The sequence below is a fragment of the Tachyglossus aculeatus genome, chromosome X4 (genome assembly GCF_015852505.1).
Source record: "Tachyglossus aculeatus isolate mTacAcu1 chromosome X4, mTacAcu1.pri, whole genome shotgun sequence".
Taxonomy (NCBI): Eukaryota; Metazoa; Chordata; class Mammalia; order Monotremata; family Tachyglossidae; genus Tachyglossus; species Tachyglossus aculeatus.
The window spans coordinates 13,502,243-13,529,858 of record NC_052098.1 but is presented as its reverse complement, the minus strand read 5'-3'; the positions used below and the strand labels follow the sequence as shown (position 1 = coordinate 13,529,858).

Genomic DNA, 27,616 nt, shown 5'->3' with positions numbered 1-27,616 from the left:
GAATCTATACCTCAAAAAATAACTCAAATATTCCTTTTACTCTATGTCACCAAAAACATGTTCTCTCTGAGAGAGATCTCTCTGATAGAAATAAGAGTTCTTGTGGCCAATCCATACATTGAAGCAGCGTGGCTCAGTGGAAAGACCATGGGCTTGGGAGTCGGAGGTCATGGGTTCTAATCGCGGCTCCGCCACATGTCTGCTGTGACCTTGGGCAAGTCACTTAACTTCTCTGAGCCTCAGTTACCTCATCTGTAAAATGGGCATTAAGACTGTGAGCCCCACGTGGGACAACCTGATTACCTTGTATCTCCCCAGCGCTTAGAGCAGTGCTTTGCACATAGTAAGCACTTAACAAATGCCATTATTATTATTATTATCTAGCCTGTCCATCTCCTGCCCAACTAACTAGAAATATCACTGCCTGTTATTCTAGAATACCACAGCCTCTCAACCAGAAAGAAATCTCCTGCGGGAGGAAGGGTTAGTCCCCACTCTCCCCGGCCTGGTCGGGAGCAGGGGGACAGAACATCGGCGACCTTACACTTTTCCTAGGGATTTTGTCCAAGGATGCTTACAATTCCATTCTGTACACTGAAGCCCAGCTGGTACCTCAGGTCCGGTCTTCTGATTAGGACAGTAGTTACAGGAGGACATCTCACAATATTCAGCTTCACCCGAGCCTGATTCTTCAAACCCTTAAATAAAATAGATATATATGTGTATATATATATATATATTATAAAATTAATTGTACATTCGATTATTTATTCTGATTATTTGTTGATATTCATTCATTCAACCGTAGTTATTGAGTGCTTACTGTGTGCAGAGCACTGTACTAAGCGCTTGGGAGAGTACAATAGAACAATAAACAGACACATTCCCTGCCCACAACGAGCTCAGAGTATTTTGCTGTCTCCCCTGTTAGAGTGTAAGTTCTCTATGGGCGTGAACATGTCTTGGGCGTCCATTGTACTTTCCCAAACGCTTAGCACAGTATATTGCACCAAATGGCTGCTCAATAAATAACCACTCCAGTACTACTATTACTGCTACTACAACTGCGACACCATGAACCAGGAACACTTAAAATAATAACTGTAGTACTTGTTAAAATAATAATAATAATAATGATAGCATTTATTAAGTGCTTACTATGTGCCAAGCACTGTTCTAAGCACTGGGGAGGGATACAAGGTGATCAGGTTGCCCCACGGGGGGCTCACAATCTTAATCCCCATTTTACAGATGAGGTAACTGAGGCCCAGAGAAGATAAGTGACTTGCCCAAAGTCACACAGCTGGCTATTGGCAGAGCCGGGATTTGAACCCACGACCTCTGACTCCAAAGCCCGGGCTCTTTCCACTGAGCCACGCTGCTTCTCTAAAAACTTATTATCTGAGAAGCACTGTGCTAAATGCTAGAGTAGATAAAAGATAATAGAAGGAAAGGAGCAACTGGGCTTCGTGAAGGTGAAAAATTACCCCGTCAACTTATGATATACTTATGAAATATATCATGCATATATTATTATACATGTATAATAATTATATATATAATAATGTATATGTATATATGCTAAGTATTGTGATATAATGTGTTTCTATCCATATATATGTCCACAGCTCTAGAGGGACCCCAGAAGTGGATATCTGGAGAATCAAGGCAGATTCCCGGGTGTCTCAAAATGCAAAAGGTAAGAGTTGAAGGTACACAGAAGGGAAAAGAGTAAGCAAACGTAGACCAAAAGTGCTAAGAATACCGAGGACAGTCTCCGACGAGGGGTTGTTGTCCTTGGGGCTTTTAAGTAATGAACCTCACTTTCACAGTGACAATGGACTCTAAAATGCACGGTCAGCCATGACTCTGGAAAGTTCGGCAGACTCAGAGGTGGGAGTTAGTTAAGACTTCAAGAGAAGCAGGAAAAAGCAAGCCTGCCTTAACCTCAAGAGCCCTTGCAGGGCTGGAGTCCACAAGCAACCATGGGATCCTGGGATTCAAGCAGGATTTGGCCTGGGTGGCCAGAGAGGCAGAGCTGATGTTAGTCACTGCATGATATTAGTAAAACCAATCTCCAGCCATTGTAAAACAATGATCTGAACCCTGACGCCAACAGGATTCTCCAACGCTTCTCTTGGTGAGGAATGTGGCCTCAGTCCGAGGTGGCTTCAGAGAATGATTCCAAAGAAAGCCAGGTGTGAGCAGAAAAGGCAGCCTCTGCGGTGACATTTCACGGCAGCCGTTCTTCACAAGGACAAGAAGGTGCGGAAGCAAAGGACATGAGGTGAGGGGATGGGTTTTGGCCACAGAAAGCCGGAACCCAATCAATCGGTCCCTTTAAGGGACAGATTTAACTTGTTAACTGGCAAGTGGTTGCCAGTTAACGTGGAAAAAGGAGATGTGATATGAGAAAGGCCTGATCAGTTTCAGTGGGTTTGGGGGGCACTTCTGCACTTGCGGAGTGATCTTTATTTTCCCAGCCGTCGACGACATTTTGCACCGAAGCATCCCTCTGAGGAAGGTCAGAGCTAATTTTCCTCATTTTACAGTTGAGGAGACTGAGTCATGGAGAGGTGACATGCTCTGCTTAAGGGCTGTAGAGAAGCCAAGATTAGAACACTTCTCATTCAGTCCACCAATATCCCTCCCAACAAAAGACACACTTACTAGAATGCAGGTATACAATACTTCGAAAGGCAATTTCTAAAATGCTGCAACCCCTGATTTTTCCACAAAAACAAAAGTGGAAATTTGCTTCCAAGCGACTAAGGAGAAAACTAGTTTGGAGGGAGGGGAAACCAAGAGGAGTGGTTATTCTAGGGAATATTTTCTCTGTACGGCTCAATAATAACAATAATAATAATAATACATTTATTAAGTGCTTACTAGATGCCAAGCACTGTACTAAGCACTGGGCTAGATACAAGATAATCAGGTCCCACATGAGGCTCGCAGTCTAGGAGGGAGAACAGGTAATGAATTTGCATTTTGCAGATGAGGGAACTGAGGCACAGGGAAGTTAAGTGACTTGCCCAAGGCCATACAGAAGACAAGTGGTGGAGCTGGAATTAGAACCCCAGACCTGTGCTCTTTCTACTAGGCCCCACTGAACCAGGGTAGGCCTATTGTCTAGGAGGAGACTGTTCACCAGTCCGAGGTGAATCGACTATTATATATGTATATATGTATATATGTTTGTACATATTTATTACTCTATTTATTTATTTATTTATTTATTTTACTTGTACATATCTATTCTATTTATTTTGTTTTGTTGGTATGTTTGGTTTTGTACTCTGTCTCCCCCTTTTAGACTGTGAGCCCACTGTTCGATAGGGACTGTCTCTGTGTGTTGCCAATTTGTATTTCCCAAGCGCTTAGTACAGTGCTCTGCACATAGTAAGCGCTCAATAAATACGACTGATGATGATGATGATGATGACTACTCTTGAATGATTCCATCCACCACACAAAGGAAAGCCGTTTCCTCGGGGGGGCTGACTTCACCAGTAGATCAAACCAGCACAAGGCAAATAAATCGGGACTGAAATTGATCGGATCTGTTTAAAGGCAGTAAGGGGAAACATTCTTTTTCCTTCTTTTTTTATCCAGGAACTCTTCCAGGCTTCCCGTTTTGAGAGTTCCTTCACAGACTTCTCCTCTGCCCTTTGATTAATTTAAGCTAGTTTTCTCAGTATGAGAGTTCAGAGTCTGCTTAAATTAATTTCACCACTGCCAGGATCCCTGCCTACCTCCTTACTGCCTCTGAACAGCTTTGTTTTCTTAAGAGATTTCAGTCTGCTAATCGCTATAATTTAGTTAATGGTCCCTTCATTTTAATTAATTTTGTGTGCATGTATGTGGCAGTGTTTTCCATCCTTTCAGCTGCTTACAAGTGTCACCACTGCCATATAACTGTTAAGATGGCTGTCAAGCTGGGCCACTTCACACTGTTCCTGTTCTTCCAAGTCTTCTTTGTCACCACTGTCACAAACAGAATACCGGGCTGAATGGATTATTGGTCCGACCCAATAATGGCATTGCTTACGTTATGTTCCCGGGTCACCCACATCTAGGATCTATAACATTGTATTATTTTTCGGAAATCCTTCCACTGCTGCAATGCCATCTTCCCCTGGGGTGAATCTCAAAACACTCTCTGGACTTTTATGGCTATTACGACAGACAATGGCGATAAATAATAGAAATTCTGGGGCACCCAGAAAGAAATAGCAGCAAGAGGGGCAAGTTCTCTTTTCACCTAATTTGGATACTGCTCTCCATGCTACCAGAAGGAAGGCTTGCCTTGACGAGTATTGGGATTCAGTTGTCGTTGTTTGACACCTCAGAAATCCAATGCACCACTGAAGCGCTTAGTACAGTGCTCTGCACACGGTAAGTGCTCAATAAATACGATTGAATGAATGAAGAAATGCCAAACCGGATGGAGACGTTACGATCTGTACATCGCCAGCTAAGATTTGGAGATTAAGAATTTGAAAGAAAGATGAATTTAGAAAAATGACTGAAAAAGACCCTGATGGAGAGAAGAGTTCCAAGGTGGAAAGAGGTGTTCAGAAGGAGTTGGCCAGCTACAAGCTGCTCTATGAAGACAAGATGAAGGCTGTTGTTCAATCTAAATGGGATATATTCATCACTAAAGTTAGAAAACCATTACCACAGTCAGCAGCATAAGCTTCTACTTCAGCAATCTCCTGCAGAGATTCATAATCACATGCCAACCCCTTGTTTAGTTAATGTTGTGATGTTACGCTCTGAATGATTTTAACAAAGATTAAACCACAGATGAGTGATGCTTAATGCAAAAGTATATAGCACACTTAGGAATTTCATATTATTTTTCCCAAGGCATTGGAATAGACCCAATTTATAACACAGGTCTATGAGAAAAACATGCCCTCACAATACAGTCACATTTTCAAGAAACATAACCCTGCTATATCGTGAGGTACTCCTGTACTGGAACACGGGGGTAGGGAGACAGGGAAGGAGGTGGCCTAGACCAGGGAACGGGTGGTCAGAAAAGTGAGGGGAGGGAAATGGAGAGGAGGGATTTGCAGTGGAAGCTTTATTTACCATTTAGGGTCCAGTCATCGTGTCGGGGTGGATCTGGAATGGAACCTAACAATTGCATGGAAGTCTATGGGAAAATGTACCCTCAGATACATCCAGCTTTTTGAGGGACATATCCCGGCCGTATCATGGGGTACTCTTGTAGTGTGTGTATGTCTGTGGGTGTGCATAAGGGGATGTACACAGTGGGTAGGCATATGAGATGAGTAGAGAGGAGACTTGAGACTGGAGGAGCTCAGTTTCTAAAATATGTGAAAGCCCATTTTAGGAGAATCAACTCCCCACATTGGCAAATCCTGTCTAATGAAACCTTAAAGAAAACACTATCTGACATTTTGCTTCAAAAGGCATTTGCCTTCCATCTGGTGTCAGTGTTTGGGAGGAAGATGTCATCTTTTTGGTAAACATAAAAATTCCACCATTCAACCGCCAATCTGTGCACCCAATTCAATACATCAGGATATCCTGTGGGCAAGAGGCTTACTATGTGCAAAGCACTACTGCAATTGGAAGTTAAGCATGAAGTCTCAGAAAGGCAGCTCAATGGAGACCACCTTCAAAACAGTTAATCGGCAGGGAAGTTTTGTCAATTTCCTTTCTAAAAAATAAATGTTTCTCAGATTACCTTTCTACCGAACAGACGGCCAGAAGCACTGGGTTTTCATAATGTTATCAGCACCATTCACATTTGAATTACAGCCCTTTCCTTATGTCTGGGCACGTAACAAGCCTGATTCATAGAATGACTGAACCATTTCTCATTATAATTAAAGAAAGCCTCCTGTCTGAAGTGGAGTGGAAGAATCTAAATTTTAACTCTCTCTCTATAAACGTAGCATGTGTGTGTGCATGTGCCTGCGTACATATAAACTCTTGTTATACAAATATTATATATATATTCTCCTATGAATCAACGCCTTATGGCAGGAGCGTTTGTGTACACTAATGAAGCTTCGAGCTACGCCACTGAGAGATACTCTCTCGTCAGGGTTACCCCTAATGGAAAAGTCTAAGCCAAAACATCAAAGTCGATTCACCTGTGTTGGGTAGCGGCAGCGTGGGAAAGAGTCAAAGGCAGATGACCAAGTGATCAAAATGTCGATCAAAGACAACGGCAGGGACCTACGTTTTTACTGCGCAGAAGGCAATGGTAAACCACTGCTGTATTTTTTACCAAGAAATCACTATGGAAAAAGAACCATATAGTCGCTACGGATCAGAAACAACTTGACAGCATTTAAGAAGATATACATAATATATGTATATATTCAGAAATGTGTTCAGTTGCAGTGTTCAGAAATGACACAAACTCCTTGAGCGAGTTGTCTACACCCACGGCCTCCACTTCCTCTTCGCCAATTCTCTCCTTGGTCGACTCCAATCTGCCTTCCACTCCACAGAAACTACCCTCTCTGTCACCAATGATATTCTTTCTCCTTGCCAAACCCAATGGCCTCTTCCCCAGCCTAATCCACTTTGACCACTCAGCTGCCTTCAACACTCTGGACCACCCCCTTCTCCTAGAAACATTGTCTAACCTTGGCTTCACCGACCCTGTCCTCTCCTGGTTCTCCTCTTATCTCTCAGGCCACTCCTTCTCAGTCTCCTTCGCAGGCTTCTCCTCTGCTTCACACCCCCTAACTGTGGGAGTCCCTCAAGGTTCGGTTCTGGGTCCCCTTCTATTTTCCATCTCCACCCACTCCCTTGGAGAATTTATTCACTCCCATGGCTCCAACTGCCATCTCTATATGGATGACTCCCAAATCTACCTCTCCAACCCTGACTTTTCTCCTTCTCTGTAGTCTCCTGCCTTCAGGACGTCTCTACTTGGAGGTCCCACCCTCACCTCATACTTACTATGTCCAGAACAGACCTCCTCATCTTTCCATCCAAACCCTGTCCTCCCCCTGACTTTCCTAGGACTTTAGACAAAACTACCACCCGTCCTGTCTCACAAGCCCATAACCTTGGCATTCTCTTCAACTCATCTCTCTCATTCAACCCATCCATTCAATCTGTCACAAAGTCCTGTCGGTTCTACTTTCACAACATCTCTAGATTCTGCCCTTTCTTCTCCATTGAAACTGCTTCCTTGATGATTCAAGCACTTATCCTATCCTGCCTTGACTACTGCATCAGCCCCCTCACTGACCTCCCTGCATCCAGTCTCTCCCCACTCCAGTCCAGAAGCAGGGTGGCCTAGCGGAAAGACCTGGGATCCAGAGGACCTGGATTCTAATCCCAGTGTTGCCATATGAATGCTGTGTGCCCTTGGACAAGCCCTTTAACTTCTCTGGGCCTCAGTAACCCCATCTGTAAATTGAGGATTAACTCCTACTCCCTCCTTCTTAGACTAGGAGCCCCATGTGATACAGGGACTGTGCCCAACCTGATCAACTGTATCTACTCCAGCACTCGGAACATTGTTTGGCACATAGTAAGCACTTACGAAATACCATAAAAACAAGAATGATAGAAAGGAGATGGGGTGATAACTGGAGGGAGTCACAGGGTCAAGGGAGGGTTTTTTTTAGGATAGGGAATATGTGAGCTTGTTTGAAAGCAGTTAGGAAGAAGACATTGGAAATGAATGGTTGAAGATGGTAGTCAGGGAAGGAAGAAGGAAGGGGGCAAGTGTTTTGATAAGGGGTGAAGGGATGAAGTTGGAGGTGCAGGTGGAGGGGTTAGATTTTGAGAGGAGGTGGGAGATTTCCTCTGGCGATACTGTTGGGAAAGAAGGGAGAATAGAAGAGGCGGGAGGGAGTAGAGAGGAGCAGGGGAGATTTTAGGGAAATTACACCTGATGGTTTTAATTTTATCAATAAAGTATGCAGCCAGGTCATAAGGGGCAAGAAAAGGGGAGGGCAGGAGGTGGGGGTTTGAGGAGGAGTTAAATGTTGGCAACAACTGGTGAAGGCAATGGGCATGGGTGTCAATAAAGATGGAGAACAGTGCTTTGCACATAGTAAGCAAACTGACAGACTGGGCCCCCTCCTTCCTCTCCCCCTCCTCCCCATCCCCCCCCCACCTTACCTCCTTCCCCTCCCCATAGCACCTGTATATATGTATATATGTTTGTATGTATTTATTACTCTATTTTATTTGTACATATTTATTCTATTTATTTTATTTTGTTAATATGTCTTGTTTTGTTGTCTGTCTCCCCCTTCTAGACTGTGAGCCCGCTGTTGGGTAGGGACCGTCTCTATATGTTGCCAACTTGTACTTCCCAAGCGCTTAGTACAGTGCTCTGCACACAGTAAGCGCTCAATAAATACGATTGAATGAATGAATGAATAAGCGCTTAACAAACACCATCATCATTATTAGAATGTATCTGGGAGGAAGAGAGGGAAGAATTAAAGCAGGCGAAGATGAATTTGACATGTATGAAGTCAGCTGGGTGTCTGCATTCCCGCCAGCTACGTTCCACAGTTGGAGCACAGGAGCAGAGGAAGCATACTGTGGAGGTGATTTGGGTTGTGGGTTAGTGGTACGGGTCGACAGAGGAACAGGGGAGCAAGGGTGTTGAATTTAGTGAAGAGGGTGGTGTTGAGGGCATCGATTTGTGCATCGAGTGCTGTGCTACATTTGGCCTCCAGGTCATAATTAATGTCCAAAATTTTCTCCCATTTTCCTAACTCACTGAGCTGTTTTTTAATGGTAGTTCCAGCAGAGTGGCCAGTTATCCCCATGACAACAGTAGAATAGTGCAGTAAAATAAGAAAGGTGAGGGGAGGAGGAAAGGGCAGAAAAATAGGAGGGAGAGAAGTGAGTGTGTGGCAGAATGGTCTCCATGACAACAAGAGAGCAGTGATGCTCCCGTGGGGAAAGCAAGAGGAAAGGTAAGCAAAGCCTCAGACAAAAAATTCAGACAGTCCACTTAGAAGGACTGTGTGGGAGGTGATGTGAACTGAGACAGTCAAGATATGCCATACTTGCAAATAATTATGGGGTGAGAAATAAAGAAAGGGAAATGGCAACTAGAAAGAAAAGCAAATTATTTAAGCAAGTTTTCCTAACTAGTGACAGAGTGAATGTACAAAATAGCTCCCGTCCCTTCCCATTTCCCATCAACATATAGGACATGGTGATTTGGTAGATGTGGGTGTAATTGAAGACTCATTGTAAAGAGTACCTGGTCTAATGTGTGTGTGTATGTATATATATGTATGTACACACACACACAGAAAAGTTTTCTTCTAGTACAGAAGGAGGAAGAACAGAAAGTTCATCAGTTAGTCAAATTGAGTTTTTTCACACAAGAAGATGCGTGATACCTTATATTCACTGGAAAAGTGAAGCTGTGTACTAACTAGAATCCTTTAAAAACACAGATTTGCTACTGGACAGTGTGGACCAACAGATAGAGCACAGGCCTGGAAGTCAGAGGACCTGGGTTCTAATCCCAGCTCTGCCACTCATCTGCTGTGGGACCTTGGGCTAGTCACTTAACTTCTCTGGGCCTCAGTTTTCTCATCTGTAAAATGGAGAATCAATGCCTATTCTCCCTCCCACTTAGACCGTGAACCCCAAGTGGGACAGAGATTGTATCCAACCTGATTAACTTGTATCTAGTGCTTGACACATAGTAATTGCTTAACAGGCATAATAATAATAATGACTGTGAGCCCAATGTTGGGTAGGGACTGTCTCTATATGTTGCCAATTTGTACTTCCCAAGCGCTTAGTACAGTGCCCTGCACATAGTAAGCGCTCAATAAATATGATTGATTGATTGATTGATTGAAAGATGACCGATCTTCTACGTGGTTTCACTCTCAGCAACATCACCTTGAACAGAAAGAACCATAAATACATTTTATATGGATGTTTATACCAAACTGAGAAGGTGATGTTTGTGTTTATAATAATACACTAGAATTCATCATGAGGGCTTCTGAATAATACCCCCTTAAATAGGTACTTTGCAATAGTAGAATGATTGAAATGATATACCTCTGATAGAGGTAAATGTTCAATAAGTATCATCGATTGATAAAATCGCTTTTTATCAAAATTCAGAGTGATCCACAGTGACACAGCTTTCAATCTTTCCTATGTCTGTTCTAGCCCATCTATTACACTCCTGTTTAACTGCGTTCAAGTATTCCAATAATGTTAACACTGAGCCTGATTCTTCCTCTGAATAGGGGAAAGACCTACCACCATCAGGCTAAGTGTTAACATTATTGGAATACTTGAACACAGTTAAACAGGAGTGTAATAGATGGGCTAGAACAGACATAGGAAAGATTGAAAGCTGTGTCACTGTGGACCACTCTGAATAGGGGAAAGACCTACCACCTCAAGTGACACCTACACAGATGAGTGAGAAATGCAGAGAGAGCGAGAGAGAGAAAAAGTGTGTGCATGTGTAGCATGGAATAACATAATTCTCCCCTGCACAAAGAATAAGTCCGGCTCCCTTCATGCCCTTGTGTGGGGTGTGTATCTGGGGCAGCGTCTAACTAGCTGGGAGGTGTCTAAGAAAGAGTTGGTGGGCACGTCGATTCCTCCAAAACACGGCTGGCACTGCTCTGCTCCCCTGCAACAGTTGGTACAAAGTGGGATAAAGAGCCACATGAGGAAGAATTGGAGAAAGTGACAGTGGGGGCTGCTGCCTCTCAGACAATCATCCAATCGATCAATCAATCAATGGTATTTACTGAGCGCTTGCTGTGTGCGGAGCACTGTGAGCACTTGGGATAGTACAAAAGAGTTGGTAGAAACGATCCCTGCCCTCAAGGAGTTTATAATCTGGTGACAGTCATTCTCCACTAGAAACAGGCACACTCCTCCTTCAGACAGAGAAGGACCATGGTTTAGTGGATAGACCCACAGGCCTGGGAGTCGGAAGGATCTGGGTTCCACTCCGAGCTCTTCCACTTGATGCTGTGTGACCTTGGGCAAGTCACTTAACTTCTCTGTGCCTCGGTTACCTCATCTGCATAGTGGGGATTAAGACTGTGAGCCCCATGTGGGACAGGGACTGTGTGCAGTTCTATTTGTTTGTATCCACCCCAACATGCAGTACTGTACTTGGCATAAAGTAAGCACTTAACGAATACCACAATTATTATTAACAGAGTATATTGGGGATGACAAAAGAAGGCTCTTTTCCCTTGAAGGGTGTGTTGTTGATTCCTCAAGAGTTTTGGAAGTGAGAGTCGCACCCAATAATAGCTATAGTCCCTCAATATTTCCAGGAAATTTTCCTATAAGAGAAATCCAAGTTAATGTATCCTATCTCCAGGATTATTTTACATATTCATACAGACTGATTTCAAATGGAGTGTTACAGAATGTCTGCCCCACATGGACTCTGAAACTAGAAAGTACGAATGTGTAAGACATGCAAATAAGTGGCTCTGTACATAAAGGCACTCGACTTTTAAATAAGTATTCATCATCCTTACTGGAAATCAGCTTAGTTTTATACCACAGCCATTTCCTGGTTATTCAAGATAGCTTGCTCAAGCGCAAAAGGTGGCACAAGGCAGAGCCTGTCCAACTATTTCATTTTTCTTTTTCTCATGGCAACTAGTAGAGCAGGCTCATGCCAAGTCAGATGCGGTCCTGAAACCAATACAATCCTGGATTTTGGAAAATTCCCAAATTCCCCCAAAATAATTAATTCCTCCATTCATTTTTCCTCCCACCTCTGCGTGTCTATTACAGGGGAAGCAGCAGGGCATAGTGGCCAAGAGCACAGGCCTGGGAGTCGGAGGGTCATGGCTTCGAATCCCACCTCTGCCACTTGTCTGTTGTGTGACTTTGGGCAAGCCATTTCACTTCTCTGGGCCTCGGTTACCTCACCTGTAAAATGGGCATTGAGACTGTGATCCCAATGTGGGACAGGGACTGTGTCCAAACCCGATTTGCTTGTATCCGCCCAAGCGCTTAGTACAGTGCTTGGTGCAAAGTTAGCGCTTAACAAATACCACGGTTTCTAGACTGTGAGCCCGTTGTTGGGTAGGGACTGTCTCTATATGTTGCTGATTTGTACTTCCCAAGCACTTAGTACAGTGCTCTGCATGCAGTAAGCACTCAATAAATACGATTGAATGAATGAATGGTGGTTATTATTATTATTATTACAGAAAGACAATGAGGTGGAGAGGAAGTTGCAGGGTGGAGGGGTAAAATTCCAGGCACTTTGGGGGAAGCCCAAAAGTAGAACCTACACTTTATTTTTTATCTCTTCCCATCCTGGACTCCCCCTTCTCTTCTAACATACAACACCTTGACTTCACTTAGCACTTGCATTTTTTCCCCAAAGTACTTTCACCTGACTTATTTCATTTCGTCCTCATACAGCTCTGCGAAGTAGACATTATTATCCCCATTTTGCAGAGGAGGAAACCGAGGCCCAAAGAGAGCAAATGACTTGCCCCTAGTCACACATCAGGCCCGTGAAAGAGTTGGGCCTCTGATTCTCAGTTCTGTGCTCCTTCCACTAGATTATGGGTCAGGCAGCCCCTTCACTTAGGAAGGGAAAGAGGGAAGGGATGAAGTGGCCTTCGCCCGAAGAATGCTTGCGTGCAGAGCCATATATTCTGTCCAGCCACCCCCCTAAAGTGAGGGGATACCAATGAAAGGGGGTCCCCTCCAGCATTTTCATCCTCTCCTTTGCATGCCCCCTAGCTTCTCCCCGACCAGATGGACAGCAGAGTGCTCAGTGCAGGAATCATTCTGACAAAGTTGTCAGCACTCTTCATCCCTCATCTCCCACCTAGAGAGGGCAATCGATCAATCGGTATTTACCAAGTGCTTACTGTGTGCAGAAAACTGTTCTAAGTGCTTGGAAGAGTACAGTACAACAGAGCTGGTAGACATGTTCCCTGCCTACAAGGAGTATACAGTCTAGAGGAGTCACAGACATTAATATAAATTACGGCTATGTACTTAAATGCTGTGGGGCTGAGGATGGGGTGAATATCAAGTGCTTAAAGGGTAATCAGGTGCTTAAAGGGTACCAAGTGCTTAAAGGGTAAGCACCTTTCTGGGAGCCTGATTTTAAATTTCTGTTATTCAGTACATTGCTTAGAAAATTGTTTTAAGAGGAATCTTGGTTTTAAATTCTTAAAATAACCCCGAGACCGCATTTTACTTTTGGAGTAACAGGATGGGTGCTGAGAGTGTGAATTCAGCTTCCGAATAGCCACATGAGTTAGCCAGACTGTAAGCTCATTGTGGGTAGGGGACGTGACTACCAGCTTTGTTGTCCCCCAAGAGCTTAGTAGGGTGCTTTGCACATGGTAAGTGCTCAAGAAATATCCCTGATTGATAGACTGATCGATTGATGGTGGTGTAAATTTCACTGTCTCCTGTCTCTCCCCATTCCAGTTCTTACTTCACTCTGCTGCCAGGATCATTTTTCTGAAAAATCATTCAGTCTTCAACTTCTCGTTCCTCAAGAACCACCAGTGGTTGCCCACCCATCTCTGCATCAAACAGAAACTCCTTACCATTGGCTCCTAACTACAACCCAGCCAGGACATTTCACTCCTCCAATGCCAACCTACTCACTGTACCTTGATCTCATTTATCTCTCCAAGGACCCTCCCACCCACCCCCACCACCCATGTCCTCCCTCTGGCCTAGAACTCCTCCCCCTTCATATGCGACAGACCACCACTCTCCCCACCTTCAAAGCCTTATTTAAATCACATCTGCTTCAAAAGACCATACCCAAGTAAGACCTCATTTCCCCCACTCCCTCTCCCTTTTATGTTGTCCTTGCACTTGGATCTGCACCCTTTAAGCCCTTGATATTCACCCTACTCTCCGCCCCATGGCACTAATATACATAGCTATCATTCATTTTAACGTGCCTCCCCCTCTAGATGGTAAGCTCCCTGAGAGGAGGGAAAGTGTCCACCAACTTTGTTGTAGTGTCCTCTCCCAAGTGTTAGTACAATGCTCTGCACACAGTAAGCACTCAATAAATATCATTGACTGATTGATTTTGTTTCAAAGACATTTGGCTGCCTAACAACTTTGCTCCTTTGAGCTTTATGGCAGTCTGAAAATTGTAATTCCTACAAAACGCTCTTTTGCACCTCCGATTGTGTCATCCTCTAATAATATTCCCAGCTGGAATATTCTCTCTCTCTCCGCCCTTTAGAATACCTTGATAATGCTCTGACAGGTGGAGAGTGGCAGGCCCACCAAGCTGGTGCCATTTATGGACATGATCTGGTCTCCGATATTTAGCTTTCCCGATTTCTCCGCTGGTCCTCCGTGCATCATGTTGGCGATGATAACTGTCGGCAAAATAGATCCCCAGCCAGACTCCACAATCACCACACCTAGGATTTCACCCTTTTGCTTCTCAATGAACACCTAGAAGGAGTAAACAATTGAGTTTGGATCAGCCACTGACCTAGGTTACTATGGAATTGGGGCAGGGAAAATTTCATTCCTTCCCTTCTTGCCTTACTTTACAAAAATTTCAATTAGGATGATATGTTCAGGAAACCACTGGTCATTTCCAATAAGGACAGTGTGATTTGACCGTGGAATTTGGGTGCATGTGGCGGGGAAAGATAATTCCCAAACCAAACCAAAGAATGGGGTTCTGATGAGAAAATGGAAGCTGGATTTGGTGACTTCTATAGCACATTAGGGTTATGCAGCAACAGGATTTATAATGCAGAGCAAGAACTGCTTATAGCAGGCTGCTGCCAAAATCTGGGCTGGAGAAGACTGGGAGATTCAATCCTCTGGGGTTGGAATATATGTTGGGTTGGGGAAGAGTGGCATTTGGACATCTGCACACCCAGTACTGGTTGTCCCTCCTGGATCTTATGGGTGTCCATCAAATTGTAAGCTCCTTGAAGGCAGAGGTCATGTCTTTTACTTTTTTAGACATGTTCCCTAATGCCTAGTCCACATTCTGCCCACAATAAGCACTCAATAAATACTGTTGAGGTGGCACTCACTGGAAAGGACAGGTGGTCTGTTGACTTCCCCAGTTCTTATCAACCCCAGAAGAGCCAGTAATTGATTGCATAATGGCAGTCTACCCATTTCCCCCTTCCCTCCCCCATCCTCATTCAGGCTACAGCAAGCAGTTGTTGCTGCATCCTGCTGGAAAGGCATTTTAGTATGAGCCCTGGAGTGGTCCATGAAGCAAAGAAGGGTACTTACATCATTTGTTATAATAAGAAAAGTTAAGCCAGGAGAGAAAATAAAATCCCTACTCCCCCACTTCACCCCACCGCAAAAAAAAGAACACCATCTCATTAAGAATAAGTCATCTTGCCAACTCCTGGCACTCACTCCCCTGAATTTAAGCTTCTGTTTGATTTTATTCATAGTTCAGTAATGAAGAGGATCTCACCACAGTCATAAGAGAACAACCAAAAAGGGGGAGGTCATTCTTCATCACTGTACATATAAAGGATGCCATATTCACTCTTAGAATAGAAATGCCCCAGTTATTTACTTGGGAGGTGCAGTGGGGGTGGGTAGGTGGAGAAGTTATGTGAGGGATTCATAGTGCATGCACATAACACCATTTATGGGGAAAATCAGCTACTCTCAAAGGGCTGCTGAGCTGGAACTCCAGGCGAAATGCCTCCCTAGGATACCCTGCAACTCTTGCTTCAGCAGGTCAGAGAGGTAGGTGGAGACAGGAACAGGCAGGGCTGGATAGGGAGTGGCGAGTGGAGAAAAAGGAGAACTTTGGATGGTGCTGTTGCTCTGCAAATCAGCTTTCCTCTTTCCTGAGATTTTCTAGCAATTACCCCTCTGTGGAACCTTCCCCTTCCGGCTTCTTCCCACCCTCGCGATCCTACTCCCTTCCTATGGCCATCAGGCCATGGCCTATATCATAACTCTGAACCAGGAGAGCTAGACAAATGCCTACGTCTTTGCAGTTTTCTGACTTGGAGAAGTGGATCAGATCATCATTGTACATGTCCTGGGTATTGAGCAGATCGCTGTACTCCTTCTGGCTGAGATCTTCAGGGTTGATTCCATTTGCTCTGAGGAACTCCTGGTAGGCCACACTAAATGCCTGGCCGATGGACTGGGCAATCAGCTGGGCCTAGACAACAGCCAAAGGGAGAGAGAGGACAATCAAGTGCGTGGCACTGCTCCAAGAGTGACTTGCCCCCACCCTCCGCCTTGGGATTTTCAGCCACTAACCTTTCCCTTAGATGAATTAAGCCCCATCATTGAATTCTAGGGTTTTTACTATGGGCCAATACTTTTCAAAAGCAAATACAAACCCAACCTCCCCCTTTCACCATTTCCTCGGTCCTCTCCCAAATCTCCAATCACAAAAGCTACTGGACATGAATGGCTGAAAACTGGGGGTGCTGGGCAATGGGAGAAGTGTCAGATTTTCTCTTAGATAATTGGGTGATTTTTTTTTTCCCCCTTTGAATGCTTGGTGACTGTGGGGCACTGTTTGAAACAACAGTCTTTAAGGGAATTTGGAGCCAAACATAATGGTGCCAAGATCTGACATTAGGGGAGGCTTGTTCTATAATTAAAGGTCTGTTAATGGGAACACCACAACCCACCACGGCAGGAGTTTTCTAAACATCATTAATAGAAGGTGCCTCATTGATGACAGTCAACCCCCTGTGGCATCTTGGAAGTAGAGAAGCACCATTTTGCCCTCCTCTCTATTTTTTTTTCTTTAATTCGCCTTCCTCTCTCTGTTCTCTGATTTTTCTTTTGGAAAATACAGAAGAAAAACATCAAGTAATGACATACTAAAAAAGGGCTAAACCAAGTAAAACCTGCCAAATGAAAAGAATGAGGAGATAAAGGATGCCAAAGGTATCACCCCTTGTGCATATGGAGAAGTAGCATCCCTAGGTGAAATTAAAATCGACGATTTGCCCATGGCTAATAATAATAAGAATTCTGGTACTTGTTAAGAACTTACTATGTGCCAAGCACTGTTCTAAGTACTGGGATAGATCCAAGTTAATCAGGTTGGACATGGTCCCTGTCCCACATGGGGCTCACAGTCTCAATCCCCATTTTCCAGATGAAGTAACTGAGGCCCAGAGAAGTGAAGTGACTTGCCCAAGATCACACCGCAGACAAGTGGCGGAGCTGGGATTAGAACCTATGACCTTATGACTCCAGGCCCACACTTCATCCACTAACATGTGAGACTCTGAAGACTACAGAGGATCGTTCCTATTGGTCACTGCTCCCTGATCCTAAAGCTACTTTCCTGTTTCATGAACTGAACTTCATTATAGCTTTGAATTTCCCTCTCAGCCTATCCACTTCTCTTCTTTCACATCCTCCTTTGCCACAAGATTTAAGGAAGGGAAAGTATAGGGCTTTTAAGAATTAAAATGACTTGGCCAAATAGTTTCTGAGACCCTTAACTTGGGATGAACAACAAACACAGGCAATGACAAGGATCTTAGTGAATTCAATTCTCAAGAATCAAAAGAGGTGTAGATCTGAGACCACCTCACACCCTTCCTGATTAAAAGCCCTGGGAGAGATGGGGAGAGAAATGATTCTTCCCCCAACTGCTTGCCATATCTCAGACCCATCTCACAATGATTCCTAAGCTCCTCATCTAGACTGTAAGCTCCTCATGGGTAGGGAACTTTTCTACCAACTGTTAAACTGTACTCTCCTAAGCACTTAGTACAGTGCTCTGCACACAGTAAGCGTTCAATAAAAACCATTGGCTGATTGGCCCACAGAGATGAATGCAAAGCCACTCTTACATCCTCTGACTCAAAGACATGGCAGATCATTTTATACTGCCGCTTCCCATCCTGAGATGGGTGAGAGGCCTCCACGTTGTCCTGGGAATTGGAACGGGGCATCCGTCTACGGGCCATCAGCACGACGATATTCCCAATATCAGCAATGTAGGAAATGGTCCGCAGAGGATGGTCCATCATCGTTTCCTGATGGGGGAGAGAAACCTTGAGATCAGGAGAGAGAAAGACCTTGAATACAGGGGCCGGCAATCTGCGTATCTCTTCATTCTGTGCCTTTTCGTTCATGCTGCACCACTGGCTAACGGATCCCAACTTCCCAGCCCCTGCTATGTTTAAATGCCACGACCTTGTTGTTTTTTAATGATATTTGTTTAATGCTTACTATACGTCAAACACTCTTCTAAGCACTGGGGTAGATTCAAGTGAATTAGGTTGGACACGGTCCCTGTCCCGCATGGGGCTCACAGTCTAAGAGGGAGAACAGAAGAACCGAGGCACAAAGGAGCAAAGTGACTTGCCCAAGGACACATCGCAAGCATTCGGTAGAGCCAGAATTAGAGCCCAGGTCCTCTGACTCCCAAGCTCATGTTCTTTCCACTAGGCCATGCTGCTTCCTGGACTTGAACAGTTAGACATCACCTCGTGTGGTTTGGGGAGTGTCTCATGCCTCTGAGCTTAGGTCTAAAGACACTTTTGGCCCTGTGAGTAGAAAAGCAAGCTGGTTCATTCATTTATTACCAGCTTCACCTCCATGGGGGTGATTTTTTGGGAATGACGTACAAGGCTGACAGAGCTAATCAGAGGCGTGGTAAACCTATGCACAACAAAATGCATCTTTTTTGGCTCTTAATCTTTTAAAAAAATAAGCCAGAAGAAAAATAAAAAGGGGGAAAGCTTGTTGTTTCTGAAGGCATCGGTAGCAATCCCACTACATAGGTAAGAGCTCTGAAGTTAGAGTCCAACCAATGTTCAACCCTACCTGGGTGTCCGCATTCAATACTTTGATCCTCTGGGTTGAAATGAAGAGATCCACCTCGGTCATGGGTTGAGATTCACCTTCAGGAGCCTGCAAACCCGAAGAGGGAGATTCAATCACCTATTACTGCACATGTCATAACAAGGGGGTTAGGTTACAAACAGAGGCACCAAGACACAGTCACCAGAACAGCAATGCAAAATAGGGTTAGATTGCAGAAGCCAAAAGGTAAGACACAAAGGGATGGAAGCTAGTGCTGTCGGTATGAAAGCGAGTTAGAACCATCGGATCGGGTGTAAAATGATTTTAATCCGCTAGCTTTTCCTCCCAGTCAGACTGGAACCCATTGCGACTTGTTGATTGGGTTTCATTCTCCTGTGAACAGGAGTGGCCTTAAGGAAAGATGGCACCAGCAGCACGCCTTCACCGAGGGCGCATCTTGCCTGGGGGCCTTGGATAAGAGCTCATCAATAATCCCTCCATGAGCCTGTGGGGACAAGGTTTGCAGTAGGTGTAGATTAAGCCATTTGAATGCAGTTCTGGTAAGAGGGTCTTCCTGGTCAAACAACAACAGCAGCAATCATTAAGATAACCCACTCCAGCAGATGTACGCTTGGAGACACTCAGACCCAAGGTCTGTGCTTCCAAAACTGGCAACGTACTTTACTTGGCAGGCACCCAGATCTTCCACCGGCCGACGACTCCTTTGTGAATTGTCTTGGGGCTTAACTGGGGATTGGGCACGTGTGGGGAAAGCTTACTGGTGGTTTTCTTTTTTGCATCCAGCAATCTCATACACTGGCAAGGCCAACTGAACCATCATTGACTGAAGTAGGAAATAAAGCACGGGCATCACTCTTTATTCTGTCGCTGTAAAGAATGAAATCCCTTTTGTATCAGTCCTGCTCATTAAGTCGGTATTTTGGAACAACTGCCTCGTCCATTTAGTATTTCCAATCTTTGCCCTGGCATTACTCTAACATGAAATGGCTAATGACAAGCAACGGAAAATGGCCAGTTTAGGCAAGTGACTTCCCAGGAATGCTGTTTCATATGGTGACTAGGAAATAAATCTCAACAAAAATTTGCTGGATGCAGAAAACAAAAACACAAAAGAAGAAAAGCAAAAGTAAATAAATAAAAAGAACAGGCATAACACCAAGCTGATGAGGTAGTTGTACTGCACCTTCTTCCTGCTTTTGGCCAATTTCTGGGCCATCTGATTAGCATGGAATAAACAAGAGACAGGAGAATGGTTAGAAGAACTTGCAGAGACTCAAAGTTAAGCAGGGAATCTATGAACTAACACCAGGGATTGGGCTAGTGATAGGTCTTAATGATTCTCTACTTGGATTTGAGGGGCTTAAGAATGCCTCACTCAAAATACAATCAGTTGCTAAATCAGGTAATTTAGTTGAGAACAACGGAGAAATATGTTTCGAATTTAAAAGACCCAACAAACCTCATATTTTAGGCTAAAAGCCTCAGCTCTATGGTCAAACTGTTTAGCAAATCTAAATGTGTTAATGCAGGCTATTTAAAAAATCTTTCCTCAATAGGTACAAATTTTGCTAAAATAAGAGGCAATCAAAAATCCTTTCAGTTGTCTGAGAAAATTGGTGACTCATATATTTTTAAAGAAAAGAAACACATCCATTCCTTATCATTAGTGGCAGAGACCTAGACTTCCCCAAGACAGATGCAAAATTTATTTTCTACGGAATTCATATCCCTCTTAAAATGAGAGATGGTGATATGTACACAGACCCACTTGAAAATGCTGAAAGCTAGGGTAGCCTTAGAACAACCCATAATTAGTTCATATTTTAAGATTTATTTCCCCAAGACCACAAGAAATAATCCACAAAATTGTTCGGTTACAATGAAAATGTTCCTTGACACTCTGGAAAGCCAAAGTTAAATGTAAACCTTGCATAATTAACACCAACCTAATTAAAGATTAAAAACCACTGATCTCTTTGGAGCTGCCCTCATAGCTCAGAACTCACCTGGTCAGGGACCTCATTTTAGTCCCAACAAAATCTCTACTTTATTAACTGAATGAACTCATTCATTATTTAAATGCATTTTCTGGATGACCTTATTGTAAAAAAACAGGGACGAGTTAAACAAATACTAGTCACCAGGATTCCTGGAATGTGGAGCACCTGTATCAATGTTTCACTGATTCCCCCAAAAATGGTGATTTCGCATTTTGCTCTAAAACAGTTTGGAGACAGCGGCTGAAATGTTGCCCTAAGTGCTGCTTAATTTCACTAAAAACACTTTACAGGTGCACAATACCCTTTTCAGATTATGAACTATATTATAATTTGATAGCCCTTCTAGACTGTGAGTCCGCTGTTGGGTAGGGACCGTCTCTATATGTTGCCAACTTGTACTTACCAAGCGCTTAGTACAGTGCTCTGCACACAGTAAGTGCTCAATAAATACGACTGAATGAATGAATGAATAGCCTCCGATTAACATGAAGAGATACTTTGACCTGCGCCTGTGGGAATCTTTTTATTACATGACTTTCTTGGAACTCAGGGACAGTAATAGTCGCATTAACCTGAGAATGATAAATTAATGCCAATACTGGGAGAGTTCCCATTCTTGCTCAATAGCAAAGCCTAATCACTGTGTGGTCAAAAGACTTAACATGTTGGGGAAACAAATTCTGCAGGGAATCTTAAAAAGAACTACAAAATTATACTGAAAAACAGAAACTCTGGCTGTTGCTAGACAGGGAAGGAGAGTGGGAGAAGGAGGGCAAAAACACTGCCAAGTTCAGTGACTACTGTAACTATTTCTGAACTTCATTTCCTTTTACCATCTTAGAACTTTGCCACCTCTGCATCGTTTTGAAATCTTAATGGCATATAGAAAACTTACAGTTAATGCAAGGACAAAACACAGCACAAGATGAGCAGACCAAAAGCCTGAATTAGAAACTGTACTAAAGGAAGGAGGCCCCCACAAAACATAGTGCAAGCATGCATCAGAAGCAAAACAATACCCTTCCTTATGGTCTATGCAATCGATTAGAGGTGTATTATGCAACTGGTTCATTAATCACCCAACTGAAACGGAAAATAACATTTTAAATCAGGGCCACAGCTACAGAAGACTTCAATTCTACAAAATGAGCCCCTTTTGTTATCCAATTTTTTAAAAACTCGCCTTGTTTATGGATGATATCTCCAAATGCCTTTGGTAAATCAGGAAAGTGGGTACAAAATGTTGATTGGAATGATCAAACATACTATTCTTCTTTAAATTTTTGAAAATAAGAAAATGCATGAGCCACAATCCATGCTGGATAATGACCCAAGCCCAACAGTTAGTAGCTTGTATTACATAAAATTAGAAGGGAAAAAAAAAGAAACCCAGAGAAACTGCCAAAATGGGTTGGGATCATTGTAGTTGTACTGCTAAGTGGAACAGGCTGTTATACCTAGGGGTGGGTTTTGAAATGAAGTAAAGAGATGAAAATGGCTTCTTTACTTCAACCCCCTGGGAGTGAGGACAGAATGTGAAAAAAGGCAAGATGTTAGGAGTGAAGCTTTGCCCAGAAGAGAGTACAAGGAAGTGCAATGATGGGAGAAGGAGGGAAGGAGTGGGAAAGAGAGAGAGATAGAGAGAACGCTAAGAAAGAACACTAAGAAAGAACAAGGAAGCTAGGAGAACACAAACAAGCTTAAGGTGAAGAGAGAGAGAATGCTAAACTGCTTAAGTCATGGTGGAATTTGAAGGTAAGAAGATCAAACTTGAGTTCCATGTCTAAGTTAGGAGCAGGTGCATTTAGGAGAACTAACACCCCACTGGAACAGGATCAAGGCCAAAATCTTTGGAGATGATAAAGACACAATTACGGTAGTAAGAACAGGGCAAAGCGTCTTATACAAAGTGAAGGGAATAATAATAATAATGATGGCATTTACTCAGTGCTTACTATGTGCAAAGCACTGTTCTAAGCACTGGGGAGTTTACAAGGTGATCAGGTTGTCCCACGTGGGGCTCACAGTCTTAATCCCCATTTTACAGATGAGATAACTGAGGCACAGAGAAGTTAAGTAACTTGCCTAAAGTCACACAGCTGACAAGTGGTGGAGCCGGGATTTGAACCAATGACCTCTGACTCCAAAGCCCGTGCTCTTTCCACTGAGCCACTGCTGCTTCCCAGGATCCCCAAGACAATCCCCAAGAGTCAGATCCCCAAGAGGCACAGGCAAAAACTAGACATGGATATGAGACACAATAATTCAAATGTGCTCAGTGACCTATAAGTAAAGAATTCACCTGAGGTCTGAGGAAAATCATATACTCTTCAAAGTGGAAAAAGACAATAAAATCTTAGTACTTTGTAGAACAGAAAAGTACATTGCTGAGAACAAGGATTTAACTAGATTTAACTTGATTTCATTCAATCAGTCCTTATCTGTCAGGCAATTCAGTAGACATTTAACTACTGAAAGTCTTCCTCCCCTGCAATATGTTAAAATGTCAGAAACACTTTACAGTTGTGGTTTTTATATGCACAAAAGGAAAGGGCAAGACTTTCAGAAACATTTGGAGAAAAGTGAAGGCAAATTGGGGTTGTGGGCTTCTCACATGGACCTTGAGGCACATTTACGGCAGAAATGAATGACCAAGCGGTCTCCACTATAAGAGGGAGGGAATTTTTTCCCCATTCTCCCAAGGAGCTCCAACCCTGACCAGTCATCTCTTCAAAATCCCTATACTGTACCCAGGGCAAAGGAAAAACGTAGTCTAAAATTAGTTTACTTCCCTAAAATATATTGATTTAACCTGAAAAATATAAGCAAACTAATGGATGGGGATCAGTACGGTTTAGCCAGTAGGATATCAGAGTGTTTCATGGAGCTTGGATAACAACAAATAGTAATAATAATAATGATGGCATTTATTAAGTGCTTACTATATGCAAAACCACTGTTCTAAGTGCTGGGGAGGTTACAAGGCGATCAGGTTGCCCCACAGGAGGCATCAGTTACAGATGAGGTAACTGAGGCACAGAGAAGTTGAGTGACTTGCCCAAAGTCACATAGCTGACAGTTGGCGGAGCCGGGATTTGAACCCATGAACTATGACTCTAAAGCCCGTGCTCTTTCCACTGAGCCATGTGATAGCCATGGAAATAAAAGGGTATTTTCAGGTAAAAATCCAGGCTTTGGCTTAACTGTGTCTCTTAAAAAGCTGACCCACCAGGACTATCCAAGTCACAAGCAGCAGGAAGCATGGTACATTAGGCCCTGTCAGCTTGGCATTAGAGCCCCACACTGTTATCAGGTGTTAACTATGTAATTAGCAGCAGTTACAGGAGAAACAACATCCTGCAATCACCGCTAGCCATTAAGCAATACAGAAAAAATAAATGGCTAGGAGAGAAGAGAACAAGGGGTAAAGAAAGGAAAGAAAAAAAATAGTAAAGTGCTTTGCTTCCATTTTCATTCAATCAGTCCTTATCTGTCAGGCAATAACAAAATATGTTAACGTGGATCATTAAAAATCCAATTTGTCTATTTACTCTTCTGTCCACTCTGTCTCCTCTTCTCCCCTCCTTCCTGTCCTCCTTTCTCCATCTTAGACCCTCTTCTTCTACTCTCCCCTCTCGTTCCTTCCCTTCCCTCTCCCTTTTTCTCACTCTTTCATGCTTCATTCCTCTCCCACTGTGAAACACTGTGCCTGCAAGAAATTAATAGACAACTCTATTCACCTATTTCACTTTTGTCCTATTTAACTGTAATTAAGTAGGTTGCTAAGAATTTTCTACATACTGGTGATTTGCAGTCCTTTTAAAGTGATGCCCTTATACGAATGCATAACTATGTGACCTTGCCATAGGAATGAGTTGCTATTCCTACCTTAAAACTTGTGATACCAAGTTCTGTAACTGATGCTTCCACCAAATCGTGAAGATGGCATTCAGAAGAGCTTGAGGATGGCTTACAGAAAGGCCAGAAAATCCTCTGGGAAAAGTATGGCCACTTCCTTAGGGGGTCAGTATGTTTTAAGTACCTACCATGTAAATAAGCTTCCCTTTTGTGAAAGACAGATAGAGTTTAGTTGCACTTTGCAAACCACCCGCCCCCCCCGCCCCACCCAACTCACGTGTGTGTGCATGGGCTGTGGGAGATTAAAAAAGTTTATATTGGTGTAGAGATCCCTGTGTTGATTTCCCAAATTTCAGTGTCTTCCCACAGTTGGGAACTGAGAATTGAGTGCATAATCATATAAACTGGTGAGTAAAAATTGTGGGTGAATCTAAAACATATATTTACCTGGATGTAAAAGGATGATGAGGAGAAAATTAAATAGTAGGCAACAATTCTTTTGTGTATTCTAGTATGTTGCAAAATGAAATGGGAACTTTAGTCCTGGAACATTTTAACTTTACTGTCATAGAACTCCACGGTGAATGGTTGTAAGAATAAATACATTTTGCTAGGGACTCTAGTGCACCCGAGACAAACCTAAGAAAGTATCTTTAAAACCCTATGATCTGTACCATGATATTGTACTTTATGTTCAAATGTACCCTGGAACTTCAAGATTCAGTGATTCAAAGTCAATTTTCTAACCACCTAACTGGTAGCTGAATTTTATAAAAGAAAAACAACACTATCAGTAACTTCTGTGGGAAACAAATACAGATTACCAATAAGCTAAGTATTGAATTTGGATTCATAGGTCACGTTCCCACTTGCAATCCAGCTCTAGAAAAATGCTTCAGTTTAAACAATGTTTAGCTTGAGCCCACTGATGAGAAAGCAGAGAACAGCTTACTTTTGGCAGTACAATCATTCTTTTGGGTCACTTGGACTATCCTAGGAATATCCCTGGGTGGGAGGACTGGTGGAGAAAGGTCTCTTTTAGGATGCTGATCTAGGCAAGGGTTGCAGGGAGACCAGAAAGCTACCTGCTGCCCCCTTTCCACCTGACAGTTCTTTGGTTCCCAATCCTCAGTATCTATTGTCACCATAAATTTAGGGGGTGGGTGTTGATCCCAGCTCTCCAGACACTGCCCTCCTGTTCCTTGCCCACCATATACCTGGGACAACCTAAAGTGCAGAAGGAAGTGAAGGTGGCACCCTAAGGAAAGGTTGGCTTTCCTGGGGGCTCAGAGCCTTTGGCACAGCTTCAAGACACCCTTCTATACACTGGGAAAGGTAACTCCTGTGTGTTATTGAAAAGGGTTGCATCCTTTTACATTACAGGGTATCCCAAAGACCGAATTTATGCTCGAAAGAGTTGTGGACAGAAAGCTAATAATGATCCCAAATGCTGAGCTGTGCCTATGACTTAAAAAATACCATAATTAACTCTACACCAGGAAAGCGACCTTTGCTATGGAGTATTCAAGAGATGGTCACCCATAAGCTGGCCATATAAGATGCCACACTCACCTTAATTCTGCTCACTGCTTCCTGGGCCTGCATCATTCGCACATTCTTGGAGGGAGTTTTGTCAGATAGCAGCTGGGTAGAGCCCAGGTAGTTGGCCGCAAAAATGATTCCATCAATTAAATCCTCAGGATCACAGGGCCCAGGAACTACAACACAGAGACCCGAGAAGTGAGCACAGCCACATTCTGAGGGAGGCAAGGTGGAAGACACACAATTCAACTCCACATCTTAGGCGAGCAAATGCTACTTTCAAGTGGCTGCGATTCAGTACAGGGGAAGGTCAGTGTCACTGTTATTTATGACTGTCACATCTAGGGATGTTCCTGAGTGGCTGGCTAGCTCAATGCCTGTGGCAACTGGGTGTACCAATGGGCCCCAAGACCAGGGGCAATTTCTTTTTGGTTCTAACCAATGAGAAGTACCCATGCAGTAAAGGAGACTGTGGGCCCTATGTGGGACATGGTCTGAGTCTGACCGGATTATCTTGTATCTGTCTCGGTGCTTAGTTCAGGGCTGGGCACACAGTAATTGCTTAACAAATATTATTATTTTTATTGTCATTATTATCATCATCATCATTGAAAGAAGTTTCCCTCCCCTGGCACCCCTAACGATGCAAACATCATTTTGATTAAATATGAAATCCAGAGGATTCACTTGGCATCTTACAAAATATCATCCTTCTCCCCTTCATTTCTTATTCCCTAATTCAGGACCTGACATTCGCTCACTCCTGACTTTTCTCTATGATTAAGGTGACAAGATTTGCAAAATGGAGAACGGGGACAAGCAACTGCTCTACAAGGGTTGGCCTATCAGATGGGCATTGGTACCTTGTTTCTGCAGGATTACTCCTGGAGAGCTCAAGTTCTTTTGCCCATAGTTTGACAAGGAGGAAAACCTGTTGTCCCCAAGGTACCTGGGGGGTACTGGGTCAAAGTATTGAAAAAGGGAGGGCAGCAGAGGGAAACATATCTCAAAAAGGGAACATTTGACCCCATTATCCATAATTCACATAGTAATTATATGTGAGAAATGGAAATTCTGAACTCTGCTTTGTGGCGTTGCGTTTTAACAATGAAAGGGATGAACTCTACAATTGCCTTCTCTCATGGAAGAATTCCCTACTTTTTTGCTGCCAGCTCTTTTACTCTAAACCAGGGAGAGAATTTATCCCCTCAAGGAAGAATAATTTAAATACAAGTAATCAAAGCCAAACAATTTTCCTTTGCCTGGATGCTATATGAATGGTAAGGGATTCATTTACTCTCCCAGACCAAAGCATCCTGGCCAACTACTTATAAAATGGGCAATGTTTTTGGCTAATTTACTTGAAACTGGAACCATCTCCCTTTTCTTCATGGAGGTTCATCTACAACAGAGTAAAATTT

At 43.3% G+C, this 27,616-nt stretch overlaps 1 protein-coding gene across 5 annotated transcripts in view; it reads right to left on the bottom strand.

Annotated features, from left to right (window-relative positions):
- APBA1 (amyloid beta precursor protein binding family A member 1) overlaps positions 1-27,616 on the bottom strand; it is a 120,222-nt gene that overhangs the window by 8,581 nt on the left and 84,025 nt on the right. For 3 of the 5 annotated variants that reach the window (XM_038769618.1, XM_038769616.1, XM_038769617.1), the window contains 7 exons: positions 26,226-26,371; positions 19,979-20,011; positions 18,796-18,882; positions 17,817-18,020; positions 15,974-16,153; positions 14,233-14,445; positions 579-698 (listed from right to left, as the gene is read on the bottom strand). In XM_038769618.1, coding sequence (XP_038625546.1) covers positions 579-698; positions 14,233-14,445; positions 15,974-16,153; positions 17,817-18,020; positions 18,796-18,882; positions 19,979-20,011; positions 26,226-26,371 — 983 coding nt within the window. The remainder of the gene's footprint in view (positions 1-578; positions 699-14,232; positions 14,446-15,973; positions 16,154-17,816; positions 18,021-18,795; positions 18,883-19,978; positions 20,012-26,225; positions 26,372-27,616) is intronic. The other 2 variants (XM_038769620.1, XM_038769621.1) reach the window with 2 other exon arrangements.